This window comes from Peromyscus maniculatus, chromosome 6 (assembly GCF_049852395.1).
Source record: "Peromyscus maniculatus bairdii isolate BWxNUB_F1_BW_parent chromosome 6, HU_Pman_BW_mat_3.1, whole genome shotgun sequence".
NCBI lineage: Eukaryota > Metazoa > Chordata > Mammalia > Rodentia > Cricetidae > Peromyscus > Peromyscus maniculatus.
This window is the reverse complement of record NC_134857.1, coordinates 77,861,278-77,885,994: the sequence shown is the minus strand read 5'-3', so window position 1 is coordinate 77,885,994 and position 24,717 is coordinate 77,861,278. Positions and strand designations below refer to the sequence as shown.

Below are 24,717 nucleotides of genomic sequence, written 5' to 3'. Positions count from 1 at the left end.
CGAGGTGTGGGATATAAGAAACAGGCTGCTGGAACGGCCACTGAGTGATGATTTAGTTAACCTATGTGTGTTTGTTGGTGCTGGAGACTGATGCCAGGGCCTCACCCATGTGATAGGAGTGTGTACCACCACTGAGTTGTGTCCCTGTCTCATTTCATTTTGTTTTGAGACAGACTAGCCTTGAGATTCTGATCCTTTTCTGACTCAGCCTTCTTTGTAGTTGGGATTACAGGCATAAACCAATATGCCCTGATAACATGTTCTGTCTCACTATGCAACCCTGGTTGTCCTGGAACTTGCTTTGTAGCCCAGGCTGGCCGGGAATTCACAGAGATCTGCTTGCCTCTGCCTTCATGGGCAGGCATTAACGGCATGCACCACCATGCCTCTGTGTGTGTGTGTGTGTGTGTGTGTGTGTGTGTGTGTGTGTGTGTGTGTTGTTGTTGTTGTTGTTGTTGTTTGTTTGCTTGCTTGCTTGTTTTTAGATGACAACACTCACTTGGCCTGATGGTAGATACTGTTTTCTGTGAGTTCTTAGAAAATGACCATCAGAAAATCCCAACTGAAAGAAAAGTTGTAACTGTTCAGGAAGCTCCCTCCCTCCCTCCCTGCTCCCCTCCCCATAACCAAAGAGAAAATTGAAGAAAAGAAGATTCTAGGAGATGAGGGACTGGGGCAAAGGAGAAACGAGGCTAACCAACAAGCTGGAGCAGTATTCTGAGGATAATATAAAAGGGAACGAAAGAACCAGGAAAGTAGGTAGAGGTGTGAGAACAGGAGGAACTTAAAAAAGCGCCCATTTGTTTGTTTGTTTGTTTGTATTTCTCTGTTGTGTATGTGTGTGGGGGGGTGTATACATATATAGGTCAGAGGATAGCTTGAGGATGTCAGTTCTCACCTATCATGTGGGTTCACATCATAGGGTTTAGCAGCAAGTGCCCTTACCCCCTGGGCCATCTCGCCCATTAGGGACTTCTTTAAGTTTAGAAACTGGGGAAGGTGACATTGGAGTGCATAGAACGAAGAGGCAGTAGTGAGGTCTGGAAATGACAAGACTGCCAGGCTGAGGTCTCAGATGGAGAGATGCTGGAGGACGCAGGGCAGCTAGCGTCTGTAGCGCAGGGACCAAATCGTCTGGGCGGAGCAATTGACAGGCAGCCTCGCGGGAGGCCGAACCTGGCCGCGTCTCCGCCACAGCCGCAGCATCTGGAGTGGATGCTCATCCACGCCGCCGGAAGGATGCTCCTGGGCAGCCAGGGAAACCAAGGGAAACCAAGCAGAAACCATAGTTAGGGCGCAGTGCCCAAGCCTGGGACCCATGAAGCACACGGACAACGAGTCCATCTGCCACCATGCGCCGCCGCCGCCGCCGTGCTGGGCTCACCACGCACCTCGCCAGGCCCCGTGGCAGCCCCCTAGCCGGGAGCGACGACCCCCAGAGCGGGCCGGGAGCTGGGCGGCGGCGGCAGAGGAGGAGGAGGCAGCCTCGGCAGCACCCTGGATGAGGTGAGGCATGGGCAGCTCCTGCCGCTGGAGCCGGGGGAAGCTGCGGTGTAGGGGTGCTGGTGTGCAGGGGTGCTGGTGCGCCGTGATAAGCGGGACAGGGCTGGGATCCTGGTAGGTGAACAGCACTCTCAGGAGGTTGTCGCCCAGTGACAATTGCTGGGTAAGGTTAGGCGGGCACGCAAGAGATGGGGGTTCCCAGGAGCAAACGAAATCAGCAAAAGACAGGGCTGGGTAGAGCAGGAAGAACCGTGTGGTGCTGATGCCCAGGAGAAAGCATGGGAATCTAGGTCTCTCTAGGTCTTTGCTTGATCTGTGCTGGTGCAGGTGAGGTAGGAGGCAACGCCTGCTGGGCTGAGCCAAAAGAGATGACTCAGAAGCTATGCCAGGACGGAAACCTTAGGGGCGTTCGCAGAGACCCCATCTTGGCCTTTTCCTCCTCTGTAGCGCTGGAGCCCAGCCTGGGCCTGTCAGCTGAATACTCTGGGCCAGCTAGCTCCATCTGAACCCAGACCCTTCCTCGGCTCTGGCCTAGAACACACCCGGTAGATTAGGCCTCGTGTTCTTCATGCAGCAACAGCAAATTGAAAATCTGTCAGGGACAGATTGTACGGCTGCCGTTTATTAAGTAAGCATGTCTTTGTCATAGAATATTTAGTACTTTTTCCTCCTCGTGGGAAGCTGGTACTTCACTCAAACCAAAAAGCAATGGTGGTTTCATGTTCTTATTTGGCCTTAAACTAATTGGGATCTTAATAATAATAATAATAATAATAATAATAATAATAATAATAATAAAAAATCACTTCACCTTTAGGCTTCAGTTTCCCATGAGTGGAGTTGGGATTTGGATTAAAAGAGATTTGACCTTTAGGCTGAAGAGTTGCTGGATTTGTGTTGCATGTTCCAAAGTCTGCTAGATTTGTGAACTAGAAAGGGGAGTCTATTCAAAGGAACGTTTTATTCATCATACTACCCTTGTTTATGCAAGAAAATGTAGTCATTCTGCATCCAATTATACAGTAGCTAAAAGGATCATATTTCTATTAAGAAACACATAATAAATTATTGGAAATGAAAGAATGAAGCAATAAACATGCATTTTTATACAAAATGAAACAAGCCCAAATGCAATTATGTTTTTAAAATGTGAGTGTGCTTTGACCAAAAATGTCTGTATATTCATATATGCATGTCTCTACAATTTCAAAGCTTCTTACCAATCTATATAATAGCTGATTTTTTTCTCTGGAAAGAAATAAACACTCATCATGGAGGGGTGATCTTTCTCACTGTCATTGACAAAAACAAATTTGTAGGGCTAACCCATGATTCTTTAAATTATGGCAGTAAGGCTTTGTAGTAGGGCCTTCTTATGTAGCCCAGGCTGGCCTCAACTTCATGATCCTCCTTCCTCGGCCTCCCCAGTTGCCTCAACTGATAATATAGGTTTGTGGCCCCACACCCTGCTCTTCACGTATGTGTAGTGAGCTTAAAGTCAGCCTGGGGTGCACTGCACAATTTTGTCTCAAAAACATACCTCCAGATAGATAGATAGATAGATAGATAGATAGATAGATAGATAGATAGATAGATAGATGATAGATAGATAAGTTGAAATCTTAAGTAGCCCATCATTGTGTGTGCTAACTAAAAAGTAAGTAACTGCAATTTCAAATAAGAATCAAGAAAAAGCTAAAACAAAATGCACATGTTCAAAGACGTGGTAGCATACTTTCTGTACCAGCTGTGAGAGCAGCAGCTTAATGGCTATTGGTGTGTCAGAAGTGTGTGTGTGTGTGTGGGGGGGTGCTTTGAGCATGATTTTCCTAATTCTCAGCTTATACACGTCAGAAAGCAGCTCTGCTACCCATGTTCAGCTTGTGCTGTTGATTGAGCAGTGATGGCATTGGCTGGAACCTCGAGAGTCTCAGCTCTAAACTACAGTTGTTAACAGTATAGCAGGAAACAAATGCTGGACCAGAAAGATGGAGAAAGAAAAAAAAATAAATAAAGGGAATCTCTTCCGGGAAAGCTGGCTGACTGCGCCCCATGAGGCTGTACAGCAATGTCCTTACTTAGAAAGTGTGTCCAAATTCTGCCTTCAACTTCACTGTTTCTCAAGTGGATGAACCCTCGTAACTACTACCTGAACCTTTAATAGCAAACTATTAATTTATAATAGGGATTTTTTTAATATATGTGGGAACCCAGTTCTCTTTTGTTAGTTCAGGGAAGTCTTGTGGCATATTTGTTACATTTGTTCGTAATATTTGAAGTAAGAGCAGGAGCAGTTAGTCAGTGGATTTTAATTTTTTAAGAAAAAAATTGAGAGCTCCAGAGTATCAAGGACACAAAGGAGTTATTTTTTACCTGAAGAGTAAATGTCCATTGACTCTCACTCTCTTCCTTCTGTATGCCTCCCCACCCTCACCCCCCCCCCACATCTTTAGTAAGTAAACACTTTTAGCCAGGTTATAGTCTATTTTATTTGGTGTAGTGGCTTAAATGAAAATGGACCCCAAATAGGCTCATAGGGAGTGGCACTATCAGGAGGTGTGGACTTGTTGGGGGAAGTGTGTCACTGGGGGGTGGGCTTTGAGGTCTCAGATGCTCAAGCCAGGCCCAGTGTCTCACTCTCTTCCTGCTGCCTGCTGATCCAGAAGTAGAACTCTCAGCTACTTCTCCAGCACTATGTCTGCCTGCATGCTGCCATGCTTCCCATCAAGACAATAATGGACTAAACCTCTGAACTGTAAGCCAGCCCCAATTAAATGTTTCCTTATAAGAGTTGCCATAGTCATGGTGTCTCTCCATAGCAATAGAACACTAAGAAGTTTGGGAATCCTTGAGTCTCTCTCATGTCTACACATTTCTTCTCTGAATCAGTTGGTGCTAACTATAAAGATTAAATTACAAATGACAAGGTTCTTAGTCTGTGTTTCATTCTGTGCTAGAACATATTACACAAGGCTGGAGATTTATTTCCTTGAGCTCAGGAGGCTGAGGAGTTCAAGACCAAAAAAGCAGCAGCCAGTGATTGCCTTCTTGCTGTAATTATTCTGGCAACACAGGGCACCTGGTTGTACAGATTTTGGAAAGAGTATGAACAGAGACCAGAGCCATTGGACTCCAGCTGGTGAATCTTCAACGGGAAATGCTTGGAGCTATTAGTTATGTACACTTGTTTTATTCATAATTTGTAATGTTTTGGGATATCAAAAGTGATTCTGATGATGGAGTTTACAAAAATCTCTTTAACCTCATCTTAAGACACCAACTGACCTGTCTCATTCTTTGGTGATGTTGTCCTAGGTTGTTCAATTTGTATACCTGGAAATCATCATTTCATATATTTTTTTGTCCAACACTTTAGTAATTTCTATCAGAAATTAGGGAGAATGGATCCAGACCCTGAATTGGTCACTTTTGTGTCACTGAGAGAAAACACTTGATAGAAACAACGGATTGGAGAAAAGATTCACTCTGGTTCATCCAGAGGGTTGCAGTGTGTTATGGTGGGCAGTCCCAGCAATGGGACCCAGCCTGCAACAGTGGAGGCATTTCCGTGGAAGCAGAGAGTGGCTGGAAGCAGGGGATAGGAACTACCTTCAAAAAGCTGCCTGCCTAACCTGCCTCCACTAACCAGGCCCCACCTTCTAGAGCTAATTGCCCCTGCCCCCGGCCTCCAAATAGCACTATGGATTGAGAAATAAGCCTCAAACCATGAGCCTGGAGGAGAGACATTTCAGAATAAAACCACAGCAGACCTTGTTATTTCATGCTTTCTGAAAGCAGAAGTGTCTCTCTACCCATTCTGTAAATCATCAGTTTTCCATCTTACCTGTGTGTTGGAACCATCTAGGGGAGACTTAAAGAGCTGACACAGAGACTCCACTCCTGGCCAGTGCAGCCAGCCTCTTTTAGATAGTGGCCTCAGCCTCAGCACTCTTTAGACGCACCCTAGACTTTTCAGGCTGGGCGACAGAACCTCCGCATTAAGTAAACTGTTTCATTTCTAAAAAAACATTGAGGGAAGTTTGTGATCTCTTGCTCAGGCCAAGGAACTGAGACTGCTTACATTTTTCCTCCTGTGCAGACACTTGGGCATTGTGGTGAGTGTTGAAATAGGGTCTGACCTACTTTTTGTATGAATCACAGAAATGGGAGATGGGTCCAGATAGGCTAAGCGAAGAGATGGAATCATCAAAAGGCTATTGAAAGAAATTCATGGCAGAGGCCATGAGGGTCCAAGCTCAGGCTGTGGTGGTGAGAATATGGGGAAAGGGATAGATTTAAGGATTTCTCAGTTAGGATTGGAGGCACTCACGGATCAGCTGAGCAGAAGAAATAAGAGAGGTGGTGGAAACAAGTGCACTTGACCCCTGACCTGCAGGTTCTGCTCACTGTAGGTCAAAGAGATCCCAAAGCAGAGCAATGTGCCACTAAAAACAATGCAAATGAAACCGGGTACAGAGTGAAAGCCAGTTGTACTTCACTTGTATTAGTGGTGCAGGCCAGCAAGTGATGGGAAGGTGTTCAGGATGGCACGTGCAGGTTACCAGCAGATACGAAGCCATTTCTGTGGATGAGGCTTAAGCTCCACAGATTTTGGCACCTGCAGGAAGTCCAAAATAAGATTCTTTGGTGGGGTGGGGGTGGGGGGGTCCTGGAAGAGACAATGGTGCTTCTGACACATGTGAGCATGTGAAGAAAGTAGGCCTGGGCCTTCTGGCAGGTAACTGGCTTCTTTCAAGATATGGAAAGCAAAATTAACATAGTAGAAAAACCAAGGGATGGAGAGAAACAACTCCATTGTTGGAGTATTTAGATGAAATGATGCTTGATGCCTCTGGTGTTTTTGTTTGTTTGTTTTGTTTTTGTTTGTTTGTTTCTTTAATTTAGCCCTAGCTGAGGCCTAATTCCTGTTTCTTCTGGGGTCAGGGCAGAGGATGGAACAAAAATAAAGTGCCATTCAGATTGCTAGTCGGGGTTTCTATGGCTGTGACAAAACACCATGACCAACGGCAACCTGGTGAGAGACATTCGCTACGCTTACTGTTCTATATCCCAGTTCATCATTAATAACAATCAGGACAGGAACTCAAACAGGGAAGGAACCTGGAGGCAGGAGCTGAGGCAGAGGCCATGGAGGACAGCTGCCTACTACTGGCTTGCTCCACATGGCTCACTCAGCCTGCTTTCTTATAGCACCTAGAACCACCAGTCCAGTGTGGTACCACCCACAGTAGGCTGTGCCCACCCTCACCATTTACTAAGAAAATGTCCAGTCTTGTAGAGGCATTTTCTCAGTTGAGGTTCCCTCCTTCCAGGTGGCTCTAGCTTGTGTCAAACTAGCATAAAGCTAGCCAGAACAACTGGTGAGGACCCTTTGTAATATCAGAGCATCTGCCTAGAAGGCTGCACCTGGCGACCAAGTGGTGATGGTGTTCATGGTAGGAGGGCAGTAGCAGACAAAGGGAAGGTGTCTCCAGGTGACACTCCAATCCCTTCAAATCACTTGTTTTCTGAGGCTTATTTGCCAGAGCAGTTTCAGATATTGATCCATGCTCAACCTCACAGATTCTAAACAAACTCCTGTAATGACTGCATCGGTACCCATGGCAAGCAGCGCAGCCGTCATCACCATTAGCTTTTAATAATTTGTATTATCAACAGTGTTTTAGTTTTGTAAAGAGTTATTTATTGCTAGGTGCCAGTGGTGCATGCCTTAATCCCAGCACTAGGGAGGCAGAGGCAGATGGATCTTTGTGAGTTCGAGGCCAGCCTGGTCTAGAGAACACATTCCAGGACAGCCAGAGCTACACAGAGAAACCCTGTCTCTAAAAACAGAACAAAAAGGTTATTTATTTTGTGTGTATGAGTAGTATTTTCCCTGCATGGACACATGTCCACCACGTGCACCCAAGGAGGTCAAAAGATGACATGGAATCCCCTAGAGCTAGAGTTACAGATGGCTGTGAGGCATGATGTGGGTGCTGAGAACTGAACTTGGGTCCCCTGGAAGAGCAGCAAGTCCTCTTGACCACTGAACCATCTCTCCAATCTCCATACACAATGTTTTCGAGTACCTGTGGCATGCCAGGTTCTATGCTATGCACTTTATGAGCATTCAGTCCTCTCTATGACCCTGCAAGAATGATACTAATTATTCTCCCGAACTGTATATCAAAAGTTAAGCAGTTTGACAAGGTCATAGCTGTAAAGCAGCAGACTTCATGTTTAACATGCAGGTGCACTAAATGTCTATATCCTGCACATTTACAGTAATTATTTCATTTGTCTGTGTTTAAAAACATTTTCTTTGCAATGCCACTAAGTCTATATTTCCTTTAAAAAATATATCAAAACAGAACCGTGCACAAGTCAATAAAAAACCAACTGTAAAATCCTTTGCTAGAACTTAGACAAAAATGACCTGTCTTCAAGTCAGCATACATTTGAATAGGTTACTGGCTTTAAAACAATAAACTGTATTACAAAATCTGACCTTCTGAAGACTTATTTTCTAATTCGTACCACAAAACCCATGAAGGTCATCACAGAGAATTGAATGACTTGTTTTAAAAAAAAAAGGAAGTGGGCGTGGACACAACGGAGAATATATCAAAAAGCATCAGAGCACTCCATATTCATGTTAATAAAAATGAATGAACTGCAAATTTCAAAGGAGACTCTGAGACACTTTTCAGACAACAAAGACACAAAATGAGCGGGGCCTGCTGTGCAGAACAATAGGCACATGCATTCAGAATTTCGCCCACCTTGTGTCCTCACCCGCCACACATCTACTTTCCAACACAAACCGGCAGAAGGTGACCCAACGGGAGAAATGTTGACATGGAGCAGCTACCCCAGCCAGCAAGCAGAAACTACCTCCCGTCTCAGCATCTCGATTAGTGACAAAGCACGAGGGCCAGGACAGCTTATCAACGAAGGAGTTCATTGGGCTGATGGTCCCCGAGGGTTAGATGTTGAAATGAAGGAGTCTTTTAAATCTCAAAGCCCACCCCCAGTGACACATTCCCTCCAACGAGGCCACACCTCCTAAGCCTTTCTAAACAGTCCAACCAACTGGGGGCCAAGTACCAAACATATGAGCCCACAGGGGCCATTATCATTCAAACCACCACAGCATCCATGTTGTCTCCATTATAGTTCACGCTGTGACGCCTTTGGCTCTGTTACTCTGCAGTGAAATCCTGCAACTAAAACATATAGCTTTATTGTGTTTTCAACAAGAAAGGTCTTCATGAACTTCATGTATTTTCTAATTTAAAATGTCCTTGGTGATAGTTAAAAACATTTGCAGGCAACGTGCATAGGAGGCACAGACTATAGAATGATCTTTTTAAAATTAATTAATTAATTAATTAAGTTTACATCCGAACCGCAGTTGCCCCTCCCTCCTCTCCTCCCAACCCCTCCCCTTCACCCTCCTTTGTCTCCACCCCCAATCCACTCCTCCTCCATTTCTGTTCAGGACAGGGCAGGCCTCCCATGGATATCAACAAAACATGGCGTATCAAGCTGCAGTAAGACTAAGCACCTTACTGTATATTAAGTCTGGGCCAGGCAACCCAGTGTGATGAGTAGAGTTCCCCAAAAGTCAGCCACGGAGTCAGAGACAGCCCCTGCTCCCACGGTTAGGAATCCCACGAGAGGACCAAGCTACATAACTGTAACATATGCAGAGTGATAGGATGAGCCTGAGCGATCACTGTTCTGTTCGTTCTTCATCACCATTGTGGCGGTGTGAAGGAGATTGTTCCCATACACTCCGGCATTTGGACACTTGGTTTCCAATTAGTGGTGCTTTGGGGGCGGGGGCCGGGGGAGGTCTAGGAGATGTGGCCTTGCATCTACATCTCTGCATCCTGCTTGCAGTTCAAGAGGTAAGGTCTCAGCCTCCTGCTCCAGCCTCTATGCCTCTGCTTTGCTACCCCCCACAGAACCCTAAGCCCAAATAAACGCTTCTTTAAGTTGCCTTGGTCATGGTGTTTTACTGCAGCAAGAGAAAAGGAACTGCTACAGCCATAGATTGAGGTGTTATTGTGCATCCTTAAATAACTGCTCTCACTTCTCTGTCCTTCTTTACTGAAGAGAATAATAGCCTCTTTGTGGACAGGGGTGGCCTCTGCATCTGCAGCATGACCTTGGACAGACAGAAAGGTTAATGTTATATTTAGTTAAATTAGTTTGCCATGACTACATAGCAAACCAGCCCCAAACTTAATAGTTAAAAACTATGAACATTTAGCATCTCACAGCCTCTAAGGCAGTGGTTCTCAACCTGTGGGTCACGACCCCCCACAGTGGAATGACCCTTTCACAGGAATAACACATCAGGTATCCTGAATAACAGATATTTACATTATAATTCATACCAGTAGCAAAATTACAGTTCTGACATAGCAATGAAACTAATTTTATGGCTGGGGTCCCCACAACATGAGGTACTGTATTAAAGGGTCACTGCATCAGGAAGGTTGAGAACCACTGTTCTAAGAGTCAGGAATCTGAGCAGCTTAGCCAGGAGCCAGGGGAGGGATTCTGTTTGTGGCCATAGTCATCTCAAAACTTGACAGGATCTGACAGATTCCCGTCCTGGGTATGCAAACATCACCTCTTGGGATGGTTACAGGCTTCGGTCCCTCCAGGTCTGAGAGACTGAGTTTCTGTGCTCGCCATATGTATGTATGCCTACATCGTGGTAGCTTGTCTCCCCTAGCATAGTTATCTAAGAGAACGAAAGTCAGCATGTTCAAGATGAGCCCCAGCTGAAATGACTAGCCTTGAACGTGGCATCCCAGCACGTCTACTTTTCTCTGCTCTTTAGCAGTCATTGATTCACCTCAGACTCAAGGGTAACCAAACACAACTTTGATCAACAGCAACCATCCTGGACCATTTTAGAGGCTGCCTGATCAAGACCACACCCATTGCTTGAGCTCCTGAAAATCAGAGGAGCAGCAGGATGCCTTCCTTCCTTTGGACTGAAGCTGGGGTGACTCTAGAAACATACAGAGCCAGAGCTGAGGCTGGGGACTGCACTACAGTGTGTGAATCCCTTACAGTTTTTTTTTTTTTTTTTTTTTTGGTTTTTTTCGAGACAGGGTTTCTCTGTGTAGTTTTGCGCCTTTCCTGGAGCTCACTTGGTAGCCCAGGCTGGCCTCGAACTCACAGCGATCCGCCTGGCTCTGCCTCCCAAGTGCTGGGATTTGGGAGGTTTTTTATCCTCAGAATAGTTAGGCAAGGTGTGCTGGTGTATGCTTTTAATCCCAGTACTAAAGAGGCGGAAGTGGGAGGATCTCTGTGAGTTCAAAGCCAGCCCAGGCTACATAGTGAGCTCCAGGCCTGTCAGGGTTACACAGTAAGACCCTGTCTCAAAAAAACAAAACAAACACGAAAATTCAACACAATCAACAAACAAACAAGAAAAACCCTTCAAAGCAAAACAGAATCATAGCACCGGCTGGCTGTACTTGCTCAGTTCTGTCTCCAAAAAACCCCAGAGGTTTTCGTGGCTTTTGTGTATCTCATCTCCTTCCTGTCTCAATGGCCTCGGCACAGCTTGTTCCTTTACATCATTCTCCCAATGGAGTGCTCCACTCTCTCTCAGACAGAACTGGCAGTCAGAGAGATCAGAAGAGACTCGATCCTTGAAAACTGGACTGAAGAGCCTGGCCCTGGTATCAATTGAATGAGCTCCTGGCTGTACATACATCAGTAAAAGCAAACCGAAAGCAGAACTGGTGAAGGGCTGGCCAGGCACGTGGCCAGGGGCCCACGTCATTAAGCTAAGCTTTGGAGCTGTGATTCCAGTGCCCTACCCAGAGGGTAGATGAGAAATGGTACAAGGACCAGGCATGGTGGTGCTTGTCTACAATTCCAGAACTCAGGAGTAGCACAGGAGGATCGCCACAAGTTCAAGGCTAAGTGGTCTACATAGCCACTTCCAGGACATCCAAGGCTACAATGTGAGATCATGTCTCAAAACAAACCCACAAAGGTAAAAGAACTAAACACAAGACCAGAGAAATGCTGACCCTATGAACCAGACATTGGTAAGGAGTCAGGAAGTCAGGCCCATGATGCCCCCACTAAGGGGTAAGCAAAATGCCTATAGAGGTGTGGCAGGGAGCAAAAACATATACAGCAGGTGAAGTGTGAGAACGTAAAAAATAGTGAAACTGTGGGGACTGGTCAGGGTCAAATCAGTACACCCACCAAGCTGTAGTGGCGATATAGATTCTGCCAGCAGGGGTCACTTGTGGGTGGCTTTCATTGTCACAGCATCCAGGTCCCTTGGAGGAGCAGCTGTTACCAGCGGAGAGGCTCCAGGGTGGAAGTGTTCTAATCAGCTAGAAGTCTCTACAGCCTGCATAAAGCATGAAGGGACCATGGCTGCTTCTGGTCACGTGACAGAAGAGTCAAGGTGAGATAGATTTGTCTTTTTGAGTTGTACAGACAAATTCTTGAAGCGTACCGTGTGTGTGTGTGTGTGTGTGTGTGTGTGTGTGTGTGTGTGTGTGTGTGTGTGTGTTTAAAAGACAGGATCGTGAACAATGGCATTCTAGAGCCAAGAGTGGTGGCACTTGGGGAGGTGGAAGCCGAAAGGTCAGGAGTTTGAGACCAGCGTGAGCCTTTTTCATATATATGAGATGTTGTCTCAAAACACAGCAAACAACAAGTCCAAAACAACAACAACAAAACGTCCACATCTGGTTACTTTAGTGGCCGCCTGTGCAGTAGTAACTGATCTCCCTTCTTCTCCCCCACCTCTCCCACCCCCTCCCCTGTTCTACCATCTCCCCAGGGCCTTAGAGATCACAGCGGCTTGCAGGTGAGATTTGAAACTGAAAAGTAGGCCACACTGACTGGCGTTGTCTCATAGCTGCTTTTAAAATTATTGTGGGAGGTGTCCCAGCACGTATGTGGAGGTCACAGTGATGCCGTCTAAGGGTCCAGGAATGGGCTCCTTGTTTGTTTGTTTGTTTGTTTGTTTTTTTCTGCCAAGAATTAAAAGTTAGGAAATGTGTCACCAGGAAGATTAAGGAGTCCCAGTGGAGCCACCACATGATCCCTGGGAAACTAGGGTTTCCTCTGCAGTGTCCTCAGTCCCTTTAATAAAATAAAACAAGAATGGACTCAAACAGAAGACAGAGTTGAAAAGGAGCACCTTAGGATAGGCAAGCCGTCTGTCTCCAGCTGCCTGGAAGGGAGGAGGAGAAAGGAGAGGGAACAAGAGCCACGTTGCAGCACAGAGGTCAGCCGCTGGGTGGCAGACAGCCACAAGGAGACGGGGAGCGGAAGAAGAGGGAGGAATCCCCCAGGGTCAGTCCGGGAGTTTAAAAGCATACTTAGGCTCTGACCAGCATCGGAAAGAAAAAGACAGAGGAAAAAGGAACAGTTACACCTTTCTGAGTTGGGCCTCAGAAAAGTGGGCGTACCCAGAGTGAGTTCTCTCCTTTCATCTTTATGTGGTTCCCGGGGACCGAACTCAAGCCATCAGGCTTGCGTGCAAGAGCCATGACCCACTGATCTATCTCTTTCCAGCACCGTTGCTTTTACCTTATGGAATCTGCAAGGGGCCATCTGCTGCCTGGTGGTTCACAATACACAGGCTGAGAGCGGTGGCTAACAAGGTCGGGGGAGCCTGGCGCAAGAGAGCACCACAAGGGACGCGTCTAGGGGTTTGCCATCTAACCATGCATCTTGGCACGCTGTGTAGGAATGAATAACGAAGGCCATGGCTGGGAGGAAGGAAGGTCCTTCCTCCCAGATTCTACTTCATCATAGAAATGTGTGCATGCAGGCATGAGCCCTTGAGTGCACACGCGTGTCCCCAGGAGTCCTCCACTTCGTTTTCTGAGGCAGAAACTCTTAGTGTGTGCTGGGGTTTGAACTCAGGTCATGCGTAGCAGGCACTATGCCAACTTAACCGTCTTCCCAACCATCATAATTTTAACATTCGTTTTGTTTTCTAAAATATTGCATTAAAATATCACTTAATGGATTTTGCTTTATCGGACTGATGGTATGAATGGAATCCCCTCATATCCAGGATAAATGACTCTTAGAGTTTTGTTCCTCTTTACGTTAGAAGTGCCAAAAGCTTGTTACGAAGTACAGTAGTATTAGTGATAACATGAAGACGGGGAAAATTGCATGCAGGGTGTGAGATTTTTCTCATTAGAACTTACTTGATTGTGTAGAGCATTCTGGGGCTGCTTCTTGATGTTTTTGAACCCCTGCCAGCTGAAAGAAGGGGGTGGGGGGAGCCCCAGCTGTTTTAAACTGCCAAGAAATTGGCTTCCAATGGTTCTAAGTGTGGAAGAGAGAATTTGCCTTTGTTGTGGGCTTCGCCTTTGTCTTGAGAGTGACTGTTTGATGAGCCCTCTTCATTATGCAGATGTGAGCCAAGTACCAGTTAGGGGTGCCTACTGACAGCTAGTTGTCAAGAACTTGGCTTCAGAGACTTCAGATGAGCAAAACATTCTGTTTAATGGGGACAAAGCTGGCCCGAGAGGAAAGGGTGCAATCACAGCCATTTAATAATTTTAATTAGTCATAAGAAATACTGAAATCTTTAGTAGTGAAGAGTCTGCATTATACTTTCAAATGATTCATCTGGATGACAGTAATAATTGTCTGTGTATGTGTGAAGAGGGGAAACATTATGGAAAACAGTTAATGAATGGTTAATCAAGTAAAGATTTATAAGACTTCATTGTGCTATTTTGCAACTCTTCTCAGAAGTAGAGAAAATTGTGAATGGAGATATATATTTTTTTTTTCTCTTGCCCTTTACTTTTCAAGATAGGGTCTCTCCATGTAGCTGTGGCTGTCCTGGAACTCTCTTTGTAGACCAGACTGGCTTTGAACTCACAGAGATCAGCCTGCCTCTGCCTCCCAAGCATTGGGATTAAAGGCATGCGCCACCACCGCCTGGAAAATGGAAATATTTTTAAAAACCAAAGTTAGGTTGCATATGTATGAATGAATGTATGTTTGTATCTTCCTTCCCATCCTCCCTTTCTCCTTCCCTCCCTCCCTTCTTCCTTCCCTTCCTCCCTTCCTCCCTTCCTCCTTACCTCCTTCTTCCTTCCGGTCTGTCTGTCATCTGTCCGTCTTTACAGGTAAGGTAGTAGATGGCTACATTCAAAGGCAAGGACCATGGGTGGATATGACTATATTGTTCTTAGCAAACTCTTTCATAATTCAAGAATCCAGTCTGAGCTTTCAACGAGGGTTTGGCATTCCTTCTTCTCCTCCTTATGGGTTCCAAGCTAGCCTGGATTGGTTGGTGTCTGGTCCTAGAGAAGCTTACTGGATCCTAGAAAATGACTTGGGTTTTAGTGATGGTGGATTGTCAAGAATGCTTGGAAGCTCCTTAGGAATTTATTTATGTCAGTACTGTTTCTGTTTCCAGAATGGATTTATTGACCATGATATCAGTCTGCACAATTTTTAAGGCTTATTATCTATGCTCAAAGCAAGGAGAATTACACAGAATTTACACAAATCTTTTCTCACTGTTCCAAAGCCCCTCTGAGAAATTTACAGACCGCATTTCTTGCATGATTTCCCTTCCTCCGACATCAGATGCACATAAACAGTGGGTGTTGAAAGGATGGGCGGGGGTTTCTGGAGTAAATTACCACCAGCTGTCTGAAGCTTGTTCATAATTTCCTTCGTTGAGGTTTTTGTTACAGCTGACAGACAAGGCTAGCCAATGAAGGGGGTGGTTATGAATACATATGTGCATACATACACACACACACACACACACAGGGAGAAGGAAGTTAGGGAACCTGCTTATTCAATTTCAGAGCTTTGTCTTATGATAAGGCAGGAAGCTGATAAATGGAAATTTGGGATCATTGGCCTAGGCCTAGGGAGCAGTTTGTAGCAGAACTGGAATTAATTCGTAACTGCTCTTTTAGAGTCAGTGAATCCTGTGTGGTATGTAAACATCAATTTTAAAAAAGGCCATGATTTATTGAATTTTAAAACACACCAGGCAATGAATTAAATATTCACTATAGACGATCTTGTTCTTGCAAAACAACTATTTATTGTCGTTAACCCTATTTCACAAAATATAAAGACTGTAAACAGGGCTGGTCTACAGAGCCACTGGTCCTGGTGGCCGTGTGACTTTGGCTGTGCTGCCCCGCCCTTCCAGGTGAGTGGGACCCTCTGTCATTCCCCAGGAGAGGATGGGGAGAATTTTCCTTCTACTGGGGAAAACAAACTTTGTCCAACCACACCCCTTTTTTTAATTAAAAAAAAAAAAAAAGCCAGGTGTGATGGCGCATACCTTTAATCCCAGTACTCAGGAGGCAGAGACAGGCAAATTCCTGAGTTCGAGGCCAGCCTGGTCTACAGAGTGAGTTCCAGGACAGGCAGAGCTACACAAAGAGAACCTGTCTCACAAAACAGAAAACAAAAACAACAACAAAAGTTTGGCTGATGATTGTGCCAATTTCTAGGATAAAATGTGCTGTTTCGATAAATGTGGAGCAATTAAGACTAACACATTTTGAATAAAAGCCATGGATTGTCAATATTAAATTTGTGATCGTTTTTAAATTGTATTTATCCTTGGTGCCTACTCATGTGCTGCCTTCTTTTTTTTCTGTTACGCCAATTCCAGGAGATCCAATGCCCTTGTCCGGCCTCTGCAGTCACTGCACACATGTGGTCACATACATGTAGACATGCAGGCAAAACATACAAATAATAAATAATTTTTAATTAAAAAAAAGACTAACACTCTAGAATCCCCTTTGAGCCCATGCCGAAGGCTGTGATTGGAAGACCTCTCCCCAGGCCTCATCTTTTAGAAATGCCACCCCTTCTCCATAGAGCCACGCTGAGGGTCCAGCCACCAATACACTGGCCTTGGGAGATGTTTAAGATTCAAAATAAAACACTTTCTTTTTTTCTCTAGAATTCTGTTAGGTCTCCTTACATTTCTTCATTTGGGTAGTGGAGCACAGAGTGGATACCATGTGTCCATAACACATTTGAGGAATTATTTTTCTAATTTCCCTTGAGAAATTCCTCTTGGGGTGCTTATTTGCTTATTTATTTATCGTTTTGTTTTTGCTTTTTGAGACAGGGTCTCACTCTGTAGCTCTGGCTTGCCTGGAACTTTCTAGAATGACCAGTTCTTAAATTTATAAATATCCTCTTGAGTGATTAAAGGCGTGTGCCACCACTGCCTGGCGAGGTTGTCTTCTGTAAAGAAGTCTAATTTAATTAAGGGCTTTCCTCCTGTTCTTTGTGTATTGTAGCTCTGCAGATAGTCAGATCTGTGGTATGACTGAAGGAATTCGTGTGTGGCTTTCCACACCAGCTTTCTATCACACACCCAGTGTGTAACACATGCTATGCTGTGGTTGAACTCGCATTAAATTGAATGAACTTAGGTGACTTAATTGTCCTTGAATTGTATAAAGTTGTGGGAATAACTCTAAGTCCCATCAACATTAGCTACCTCCAAACTGCCACTTCTTTTATGGAAAATAAAAGTCCCTTTAAAGGCCCCTCTCTCTTTAATCCCCAAGGTTGTTTTTCATTTTTGTAAACTGCTCCTGGCCCCGAGCTGGGTCGCTCTGAGGCACAGCTGCTCCTTCACCTGCTCTGCCTCTTCTGAGCACACACCCTCCACCCAGGCCTGCTTCAGCTACTGCTGCAGGGCAGTCCTTTCCAGTCCTGCAAAGCCAACCATTTCTCTCCACGGTACTTGGGTAACCAGGTACCTCCATCCAGGCCACAGTTCTCCCCATTAGGTCCTCCCTGGGGCTAATAAAACATGTAGCAGCCAGGCGGTGGTGACACACGCCTTTAATCCCAGCACTCGGGAGGCAGAGCCAGGCACATCTTTGTGAGTTCGAGACCAGCCTGATCTACAGAGCGAGATCCAGGAAAGGCGCAAAGCTACACAGAGAAACCCTGTCTCAAAAAACATAAATAAATAAATAAATAAATAAATAAATAAATAAATAAATAAATAAATAAATAAAAACACGTAGCAGCCTTGAACTTATCAACTCCACTAAAAGAGTTTTTTTTTTTTCCCCATGTGAAAGTTCATATGTACTTGTCTCTCTATAAATGCAGGTTTCACATCCGCAGATCCAACCAACTAGCTTTATAGGAATGGTTAGGGCTAAAACTCTGTGTGTGCGGAATACACACAGACTTTTTATCTTGTCATTGTTTCTTTCCTTCTAGATAGCAAGTTTATTCCAATTACTTATTGCTATATAGTCAACTACTCTCAAATTTATAAGCTGAACACAGTAAGTGTTTTCTTATATCATGGTTTGGGGGATCAATAATTCTAGTATGGTTCAGAGGACAGGTATACCCCGGTCACGGCCACACGGGTGATTGTTTGGTTTTGCCAAGTGATGGCATTTCAGTGGGAGCTACCGGTTCTTAGGTTTCACAAAGTCTCAGCTCTATTCATAGTCTTGGGGCATCACTGTTTATCTTCACAGGAGTTTGATTTCTTATCTGGGAGGCCTCTTATTGACCTAGGCTTGGCAGATAGATGTCTTACCAGAATTCTATTAGTCAAGTAAGTTCCTCAAGCTAATACAAGTTAAAGAGTAAAAAATATATAGTTATAGTCTATCTCCCGATGGGGAAAGTATCCAAGAAACTATGTCCTTGATCTTAGGACAATTCACTCTGTCCTGAAAGGATATTTATCTTAACTCAGAGTTAGGGAGATGGGCAGGGCTCTGTGAGGGACAAGGAAGATATCTGTTGACTGATCAAGTCAGTCGAATGAACCACACTGATCAATGAAGTGACAGATACTTAGCGGTATTGTCCTCTCATCTAAGTGTGCAGAAAATGTGAGGTGGCCATATCTGGGAAGTGTCACGCATAATGAGCAGATATGACATTCTAAAACTAAACATGGTTTCAGCCCTCAACTATGAACCTTGCTATTAGGCAATATGCTCTATCTCCCCATACTCCACATTAATATTTATAAAAAAAAAAAAAGAGCTGACTAGAGTCTGCCCATAAAGTTATTGTATCTGTAAGAGAAGCTAGCTTAGAAGAAAATCCAATACAATATGTTAGACATAGCTATTATTATTATTATTATTATTATTATTATTATTACATTTAAGCCACACAGTCATCCACATCAAGATCCCCTTCACACAAAGTCAAGATGGAGGGAAGAAAAGCAGAATTAATACAGAACTGAAGGGAATGGAAGATACCGCTGGATGCTTGGACATGATTGGAGAGGCTGAAAATCAATCCAATCAGCTGACCAATTAGGAGCTAAGCTGCATACTCAGGAGAAAAGAACATACCTGGTTGGATTGATCAGCATCATCAACTCAGTTGACCTCTGTTCTAATACAGAAAACTTGGAGCAGATTTTTAATAAAGATCGTGGGCAAAACTGATAAAATGATCTCAGTCTCAGAATGGGAGTGACATGAATAGGCCAGGCTATGCTGCAGAGAAAGTCCCCAAATCTCAGGGACTTAAATATTTATTTATAAAAATTTATTTAAAACATTTTAGATTTATTTATTTTGTTATGTTATGTGCATGAGTGTATTGCCTACATATAGGTCTGTGCAGTACATGCACTTTTGGAGGTCAGAAGAGGGTGTTCGACCCCCTGGGACTAGAGCTACTGACTGTTGTGAGCTGCCATGTGGATGCTAGGAACTGAACTTGGATCCTCTGTAAGAGGAAAAAGTGCTCTTAACCCTGGAGTCAACTCCAGCCCCTCAAGAGCTTAATTTCTGTAATGTATTTTTACCTTTTTTCAATGTAGGTGGACAGAGAGGCTCCAATCATTACAATCCTCAGAGACCTAGGTTGGTGGAAACCTTGGCTCAGCACAATTGTTCTTTCAATATTAATACAGCAGTGGAAAACAGCTAAGGCTAATTATATTCTGATTCTTAGCATCTACATTCTACTTAGAAATGATGAGTGCCTCTCATATGTCAAAGGCCAAAAGGCAAGTGATGTTTCATTTACTAAATTCCACAGTTAATTTTAAATGGGGGTGAAGAATGGTAAAAGCTAGTATGTATCTCTGAGGGAAAAATTTGACAAAAATTGTGGGAATACTACATATAGTGACTGGCAGGATATATTATAGCCATACTTTTGCCTGAAGTTTTCCTGTGTCCTGCAGCCGCTCAGTCCCAAAGAAACACTCAAAGGCTTAATATTAATTACAAAGCTTGGTCTATGGCCCAGACTTATTGCTAGCTAACTCTGATATCTTAAATTAACATGGCCGTGGCATTACCAGTCTACTGGCATCTTGTTACAGGGTGTCTGCTCTGACTCTGCCCTCCTTCTCCCTGTATCTTTTCTTGGATTTCCTGCCTGGCTATAACCTGTCTTGCCATAGGCCAGAGCAGCTTCATTATTAACCAATGGTAGCAACACATATTCACAGCGTACAGAAAGACCATCCCACAGTAGCACACAAATACCTTCCCTCCACTCCTGTACTCTGTGCATAGACTGTGGGGTTTTCCCACTGGTGATTTTGGACTCTCATCTGTCTTATTTTGTGGAATATCGTAGAAGGAACAGTGTGCCAGTTCTGAGCAGAGACCTAAGGGACATCCTGAGTGTCACTTAACTCTCTCTCTGTTGCACATTGCCAGGAGAAGAACATTCCTTAGGCAGATGCTGCTGCTTCCGTTTGGGTCCTGGAACAAGAGAACTGTTGGGCAGACAACTCACGGCCAACCCATCTACCATTCAAGTACAGGTCCCTGAGTGTGAAAGGAAGGTCTGCAAACATCAGAGCCCTGGGGTCTGTGCTAAGCTGCACCGTTTCAGCCGAAAGATGACTGATACACAGTGACTCACCTCAGGAGGATTTCACATAGACTGGATAATGCTTCCCAAATAAGCATATGATATAGGAACTTACTAACTAGTATTGTAATAAGTGTAAAGGAAAATGAGATGACATGAGATTATATACTAAGTAGTAACAGATTCCCCAAATATCTTATAACTATCATGTTATTTCTCTATTATATAAAATTAATGATAAACCTTACTGCTATTGAACTACATGTAAGATGATAAAATTAGGGTCATTTTACCCTAACAGTATTATGATTTAATTATCTCAAAAAATAATTTGTCTTAGTCTGTTCCTGTTGCTATAACAGAACACCTCAGACTATATTATTTATGAATGATAGAACTGTGTTTTTCACCGTTCTGGAGGCTGGCTCAGTTAAGATGAAGGTGCCAGAAGATTCGATGTGTGGTGAGGACTTGTTCTCTGCTGTCAGGAAGGTCCTTCTACATCCTTCTGACGGGACACAGGCTATATCCTGACATGGTGAGAGAGACGGAGCACAAAAGAGACCAGGGTACTTTCTTCACCCTCTTTTTATAAGAACATCAGTCCCATTCTTGAGAATAAAACACTCATAGCGTAATTCCTCCCTGAAGTCCTTATTTCTTAGGCCCACTCATTACGTTCCCACGTAAGAATCGTACATTCAAAACACAACATAATTAAAGAATAAAGGCAGAAGAGATGCTCACTGAAGTACTATCTGACACTGATGTTAGAAATGGCATACCTAGTCAAAAATATTATTAAGTAGGCTGGCTTTCTATTAAAGCATATATTAAAACATAGTATAATCATTAGAGTATAAATATGAGCACTACCCAAAAACATGAACAAATACATAACAAGTGGAAAGGGGAGATTGACTACACAGATCTAAGCTGTAATTATAGCTATATAAATATGTACCAACCAAACATGACTAAAAGAAACCTAGAGAAACTTAAGCATTTGTGCTAGATTTGTGCTATTTAGACAAGTGTTTTTCTTTTGAAATTTAAGAAGAAATTGTTTTTAACCATACATAGGAAAGTTTTTAGACATCAAATAAATTTCCTTCCTCACAAATGCATTTATGGGTGTAGGTGAGCTTATATTTGCATTAAGAAGTCCACTTTTAAAAGACCAGGAAGCGATTCCATAAGCTTTAAACATTGATTATCACTAGGTATTAAGAGTTATTTTATTTTCCACGTAGTTTTCTGTAACTTCTTAATGGTCTGCAATAAATACGTTATAAATTTTTAAACAGAAGAGTTATTTCAAAAATACCCAAGCCTGTTTTTCAGTCTGCCTTCCGGGAGGCCACAGTTCACCTAGTTAGCGCCTATGTCTTCTGAAGCAGCGCCTGTCCTAGGCTGTAGACAGAATCTCTCTCCACAACTCAACAGCCCATAATTTGATTTCAGACACAACTAAATATAGCATCAACTTTGGTATGCGGGATGGAAACCTGAGCTCCCTGCCCCTCCCCCAAGGCAACAGTAGATTCTTTTCAAGACAGGTGGCTTGTGGGTCTTGCCTAGTGTCAAACGGGACCTTAATGTTGTTCTCTCCTGGTAACATTTTAAATGAACCTAAGGGGAGACAGGATTCTCTAATCTCAAGAGCAGTGTGCTTTTAGCTGCAAACTGAGGGCTGGGGTTGGGAGATTCTAGACTAGGGCATTTTCAAACCACTCTTCTAGACCCCAGTGTCCGTTATTCTGTCCGGCCCTCCGGGCTTCCTATGGGTGATTAGAACTAATCCAAGAAACTGGACAATTTTCTGCCACAGTCAGTGCAGGCTCTTCGCCATCCCGCCAGCGCTCACATGTGCCAGGTCTCTCCCCGAGTGTAACTGCAAGACTTCCGGGAAAAATGGATCCCTTCTAGAAAAGCCTTGTTGGTCTATCTTCAGAAATTTGGAGAGCATAGCTCCGGGTCATGGCAGCGGCCTGGGCAGAGCCTGGGCAGGGTCGAGCCTTCTGGTTCTCAAAGGTGCCATCCTCGAACAAATCTAACTAAATTGATATCACCAAATATAGGCACGCTAAAGCTTTCTGAAAATTAAAAGGCCAGCAGTAAAGCTAATGATAACAGTAATCATGTGACTTAATAAAAAGGTTTATTTCAGAGTTAAAAGGGAGCGGCGGGCAGCAAGCCCTCTAATCACAGCATGTCTGTCTTGTTTAGACGTCGGTACACACGTAGATGCACAGGGTCTGGGCAGCCCCCTCCTTGGAAGGAAAGCCGTTCGGTGTGATCTCAGAGCAGCCACGGTAGAGAGAGTCCTGGAGGCCACTCTTAAGTCTCTTGAGGCGTTCGGAGCATTTTGGGATGCTCAGAAGCCCCCTGCCTTCTAGGAGCTTCTGGTAGCGCCCGGTTGCTGTGGGAACTAAAAAGAAACGAGGCAGAATAGTGAAAAAACGGGGGTGGGGGGAGCTGATTGAGATGGGGGCAGCTAATAAGACTGCAAGGTTTGGTGAGGAGGGTGCCTCCTGAGGAAGTTTCTGTCCGTGGATGACTGGTGAAGCTAAAACGGGTCACATCTCTCAGAAAATCACCTTGTGCTCCACGACGCTTTAGTAGGCACACCTGCATTCAGTTGGATCGCATCCTTCCCAGACTCCATCTCTGGCTCGGAGGTTACCTGTGGGTGGGCGACGCAGGCGCAGGGGAAGACCACCTCTCCAAGGTGCTCCCTTGCAGTTGGCTGGTTTTAGCCAAAGCCTCTCACCGGGATGAGCGAGGGACGGAGAGTAGTAGGACGAGGGTCATCGAGGGCCACTTCTGAGGCCATCATTCCTCTGAGCCTGCGAGGGAGGCGGTGGAGGTCGGAGGGTGTGTACCGCGGCGTGTCACCTGGGCGGGTCCTGGGCTGCAGGGAGCCCCGCCTCCGCTCACCCGCGGTTGACAGCTCAGCTGGTGCGGATCAGCTCGTGCCAGCCAGTCGCGTCTCAGCCTGGGAGCGAGTGTGCCCGAGGCCTGGGCTCGGCAGCAGCAGCAGCAGCAGCAGCGTCCAGCCACCTCCCGAGAACAGTCCCTGCCTTGTGCCCAGCGCACCGTTAGCTGAGGGTGCGGCCGCGGCCGATCTGCTCTCTCTCTCCAAAAAACAGAGAGCAGACCTCGTTCCTTCGCCGGCGCCAAGAGGAGCTGGGGAGGAGGAAGAGTCTCAGGCTTTTTGCGCTGGAGACTCCTGGGCAAGGTTTGGTATCTTCCCGGGCTGTGGCCACTCCCGGGTGAGCTGCGCCCCGAGAGCGAGGAGATCGCCTGGATCATGGAGCAGACCTGGGCCAGGTAGAAGCGGCTTCTCCCTCGCCGCCTGTGACTTGGGGTCCCTGCCCTGTTCCCTCCCCCTGCCGTCCCTCACCGTTAGAGGCCTCTGGGCGCTCCCCGATCGCCTCCCTGGTTCCCAGCCCACCTCTCCCGGCCTCCCTCCACATGCGCTCTGCTCTCTGGCGTGTCCCTAGCTCGGTGACTCTCCTTTTCACCTACTCCTGACGTCAAAACCGCCCCGGGTTGCCTGGAAGTTTTTCTGGAGCCATGTGTGTCAGCTTGTCTTTTCCTGGGTTGGAAGGGTTTTTTTTTTTTTTTTTTTCTCTAGAGACTGGAGAGACTCCAGTAGGCTTCCCCCAGGACACCTTTAGTTTCCGGTACTTTTCACGTGTCAGGTTCGTTCTCACCCTGCCACGTTTTCCACCTCTACCTCACCCTGCCCCAGCCACATGCCAGCAACCCATAGGGGCCAGCAATGCTCAGCTCCTGAGCCTCTGGTCAGAGCTCACTGTGGGAGAGGGAAGGAAGAGGCTCTGGGCAACCTCCACTGGCCAGGCCGAGGCCAGGGCGGGTCTGGGGTAGCTCAGGTTGCAGAGATGGTTGTGGAATTTTCTGTTTTCTCCTGGTGCTCCATCCCACCATTCTCTAAATATTCCTTAAAATGGAGCTCCTTCAAGTGACTGATAAAGACTAGAGGCCCTGTATTGAGACAAAGATTTCATTTCTGTGTGTGGTTTTTTGTTTGTTTGCTTTTCGGGTTTTTTTTTTTTTGTGTGTGTTTGTTTGTTTTGGGTTTTGTTTGTTTTTTTGAGATTGAGGGAGATCTCTGGGTGTGTGAAGACTATATTCCAGATAGGCTCTTCATCACCAGAATTTAGCTTTGGGGGACTGGCGTGGGGCCAAGTGAGTGTTCTGAGACGGTGAAGACTACAAACACGGAAAGCAAATTGGGGTTCGATAGTAATTATACAAAAAATGGGGTTTTTGGTTGATTGTTCAGCTCAACAGAGTGAACAGTTTACTGTGAATTTCGAAGGA

The 24,717-nt window shown here is 45.1% G+C and overlaps 1 protein-coding gene across 2 annotated transcripts in view; it reads left to right on the top strand.

Annotated features, from left to right (window-relative positions):
• Nucleotides 1-1,127: 1,127 nt before the first annotated feature.
• The window catches only part of Pde4dip (phosphodiesterase 4D interacting protein), a 199,746-nt gene continuing 176,156 nt past the window's right edge, over nucleotides 1,128-24,717 (top strand). Inside the window, exon 1 of one of the 2 annotated variants that reach the window (XM_076574651.1) lies at nucleotides 1,128-1,506. In XM_076574651.1, coding sequence (XP_076430766.1) covers nucleotides 1,319-1,506 — 188 coding nt within the window. In that variant the 5' untranslated portion in view covers nucleotides 1,128-1,318. Of the gene's footprint in view, nucleotides 1,507-23,301; nucleotides 23,701-24,717 lie in introns of those variants that run through there. The other variant, XM_076574649.1, reaches the window with a different exon arrangement.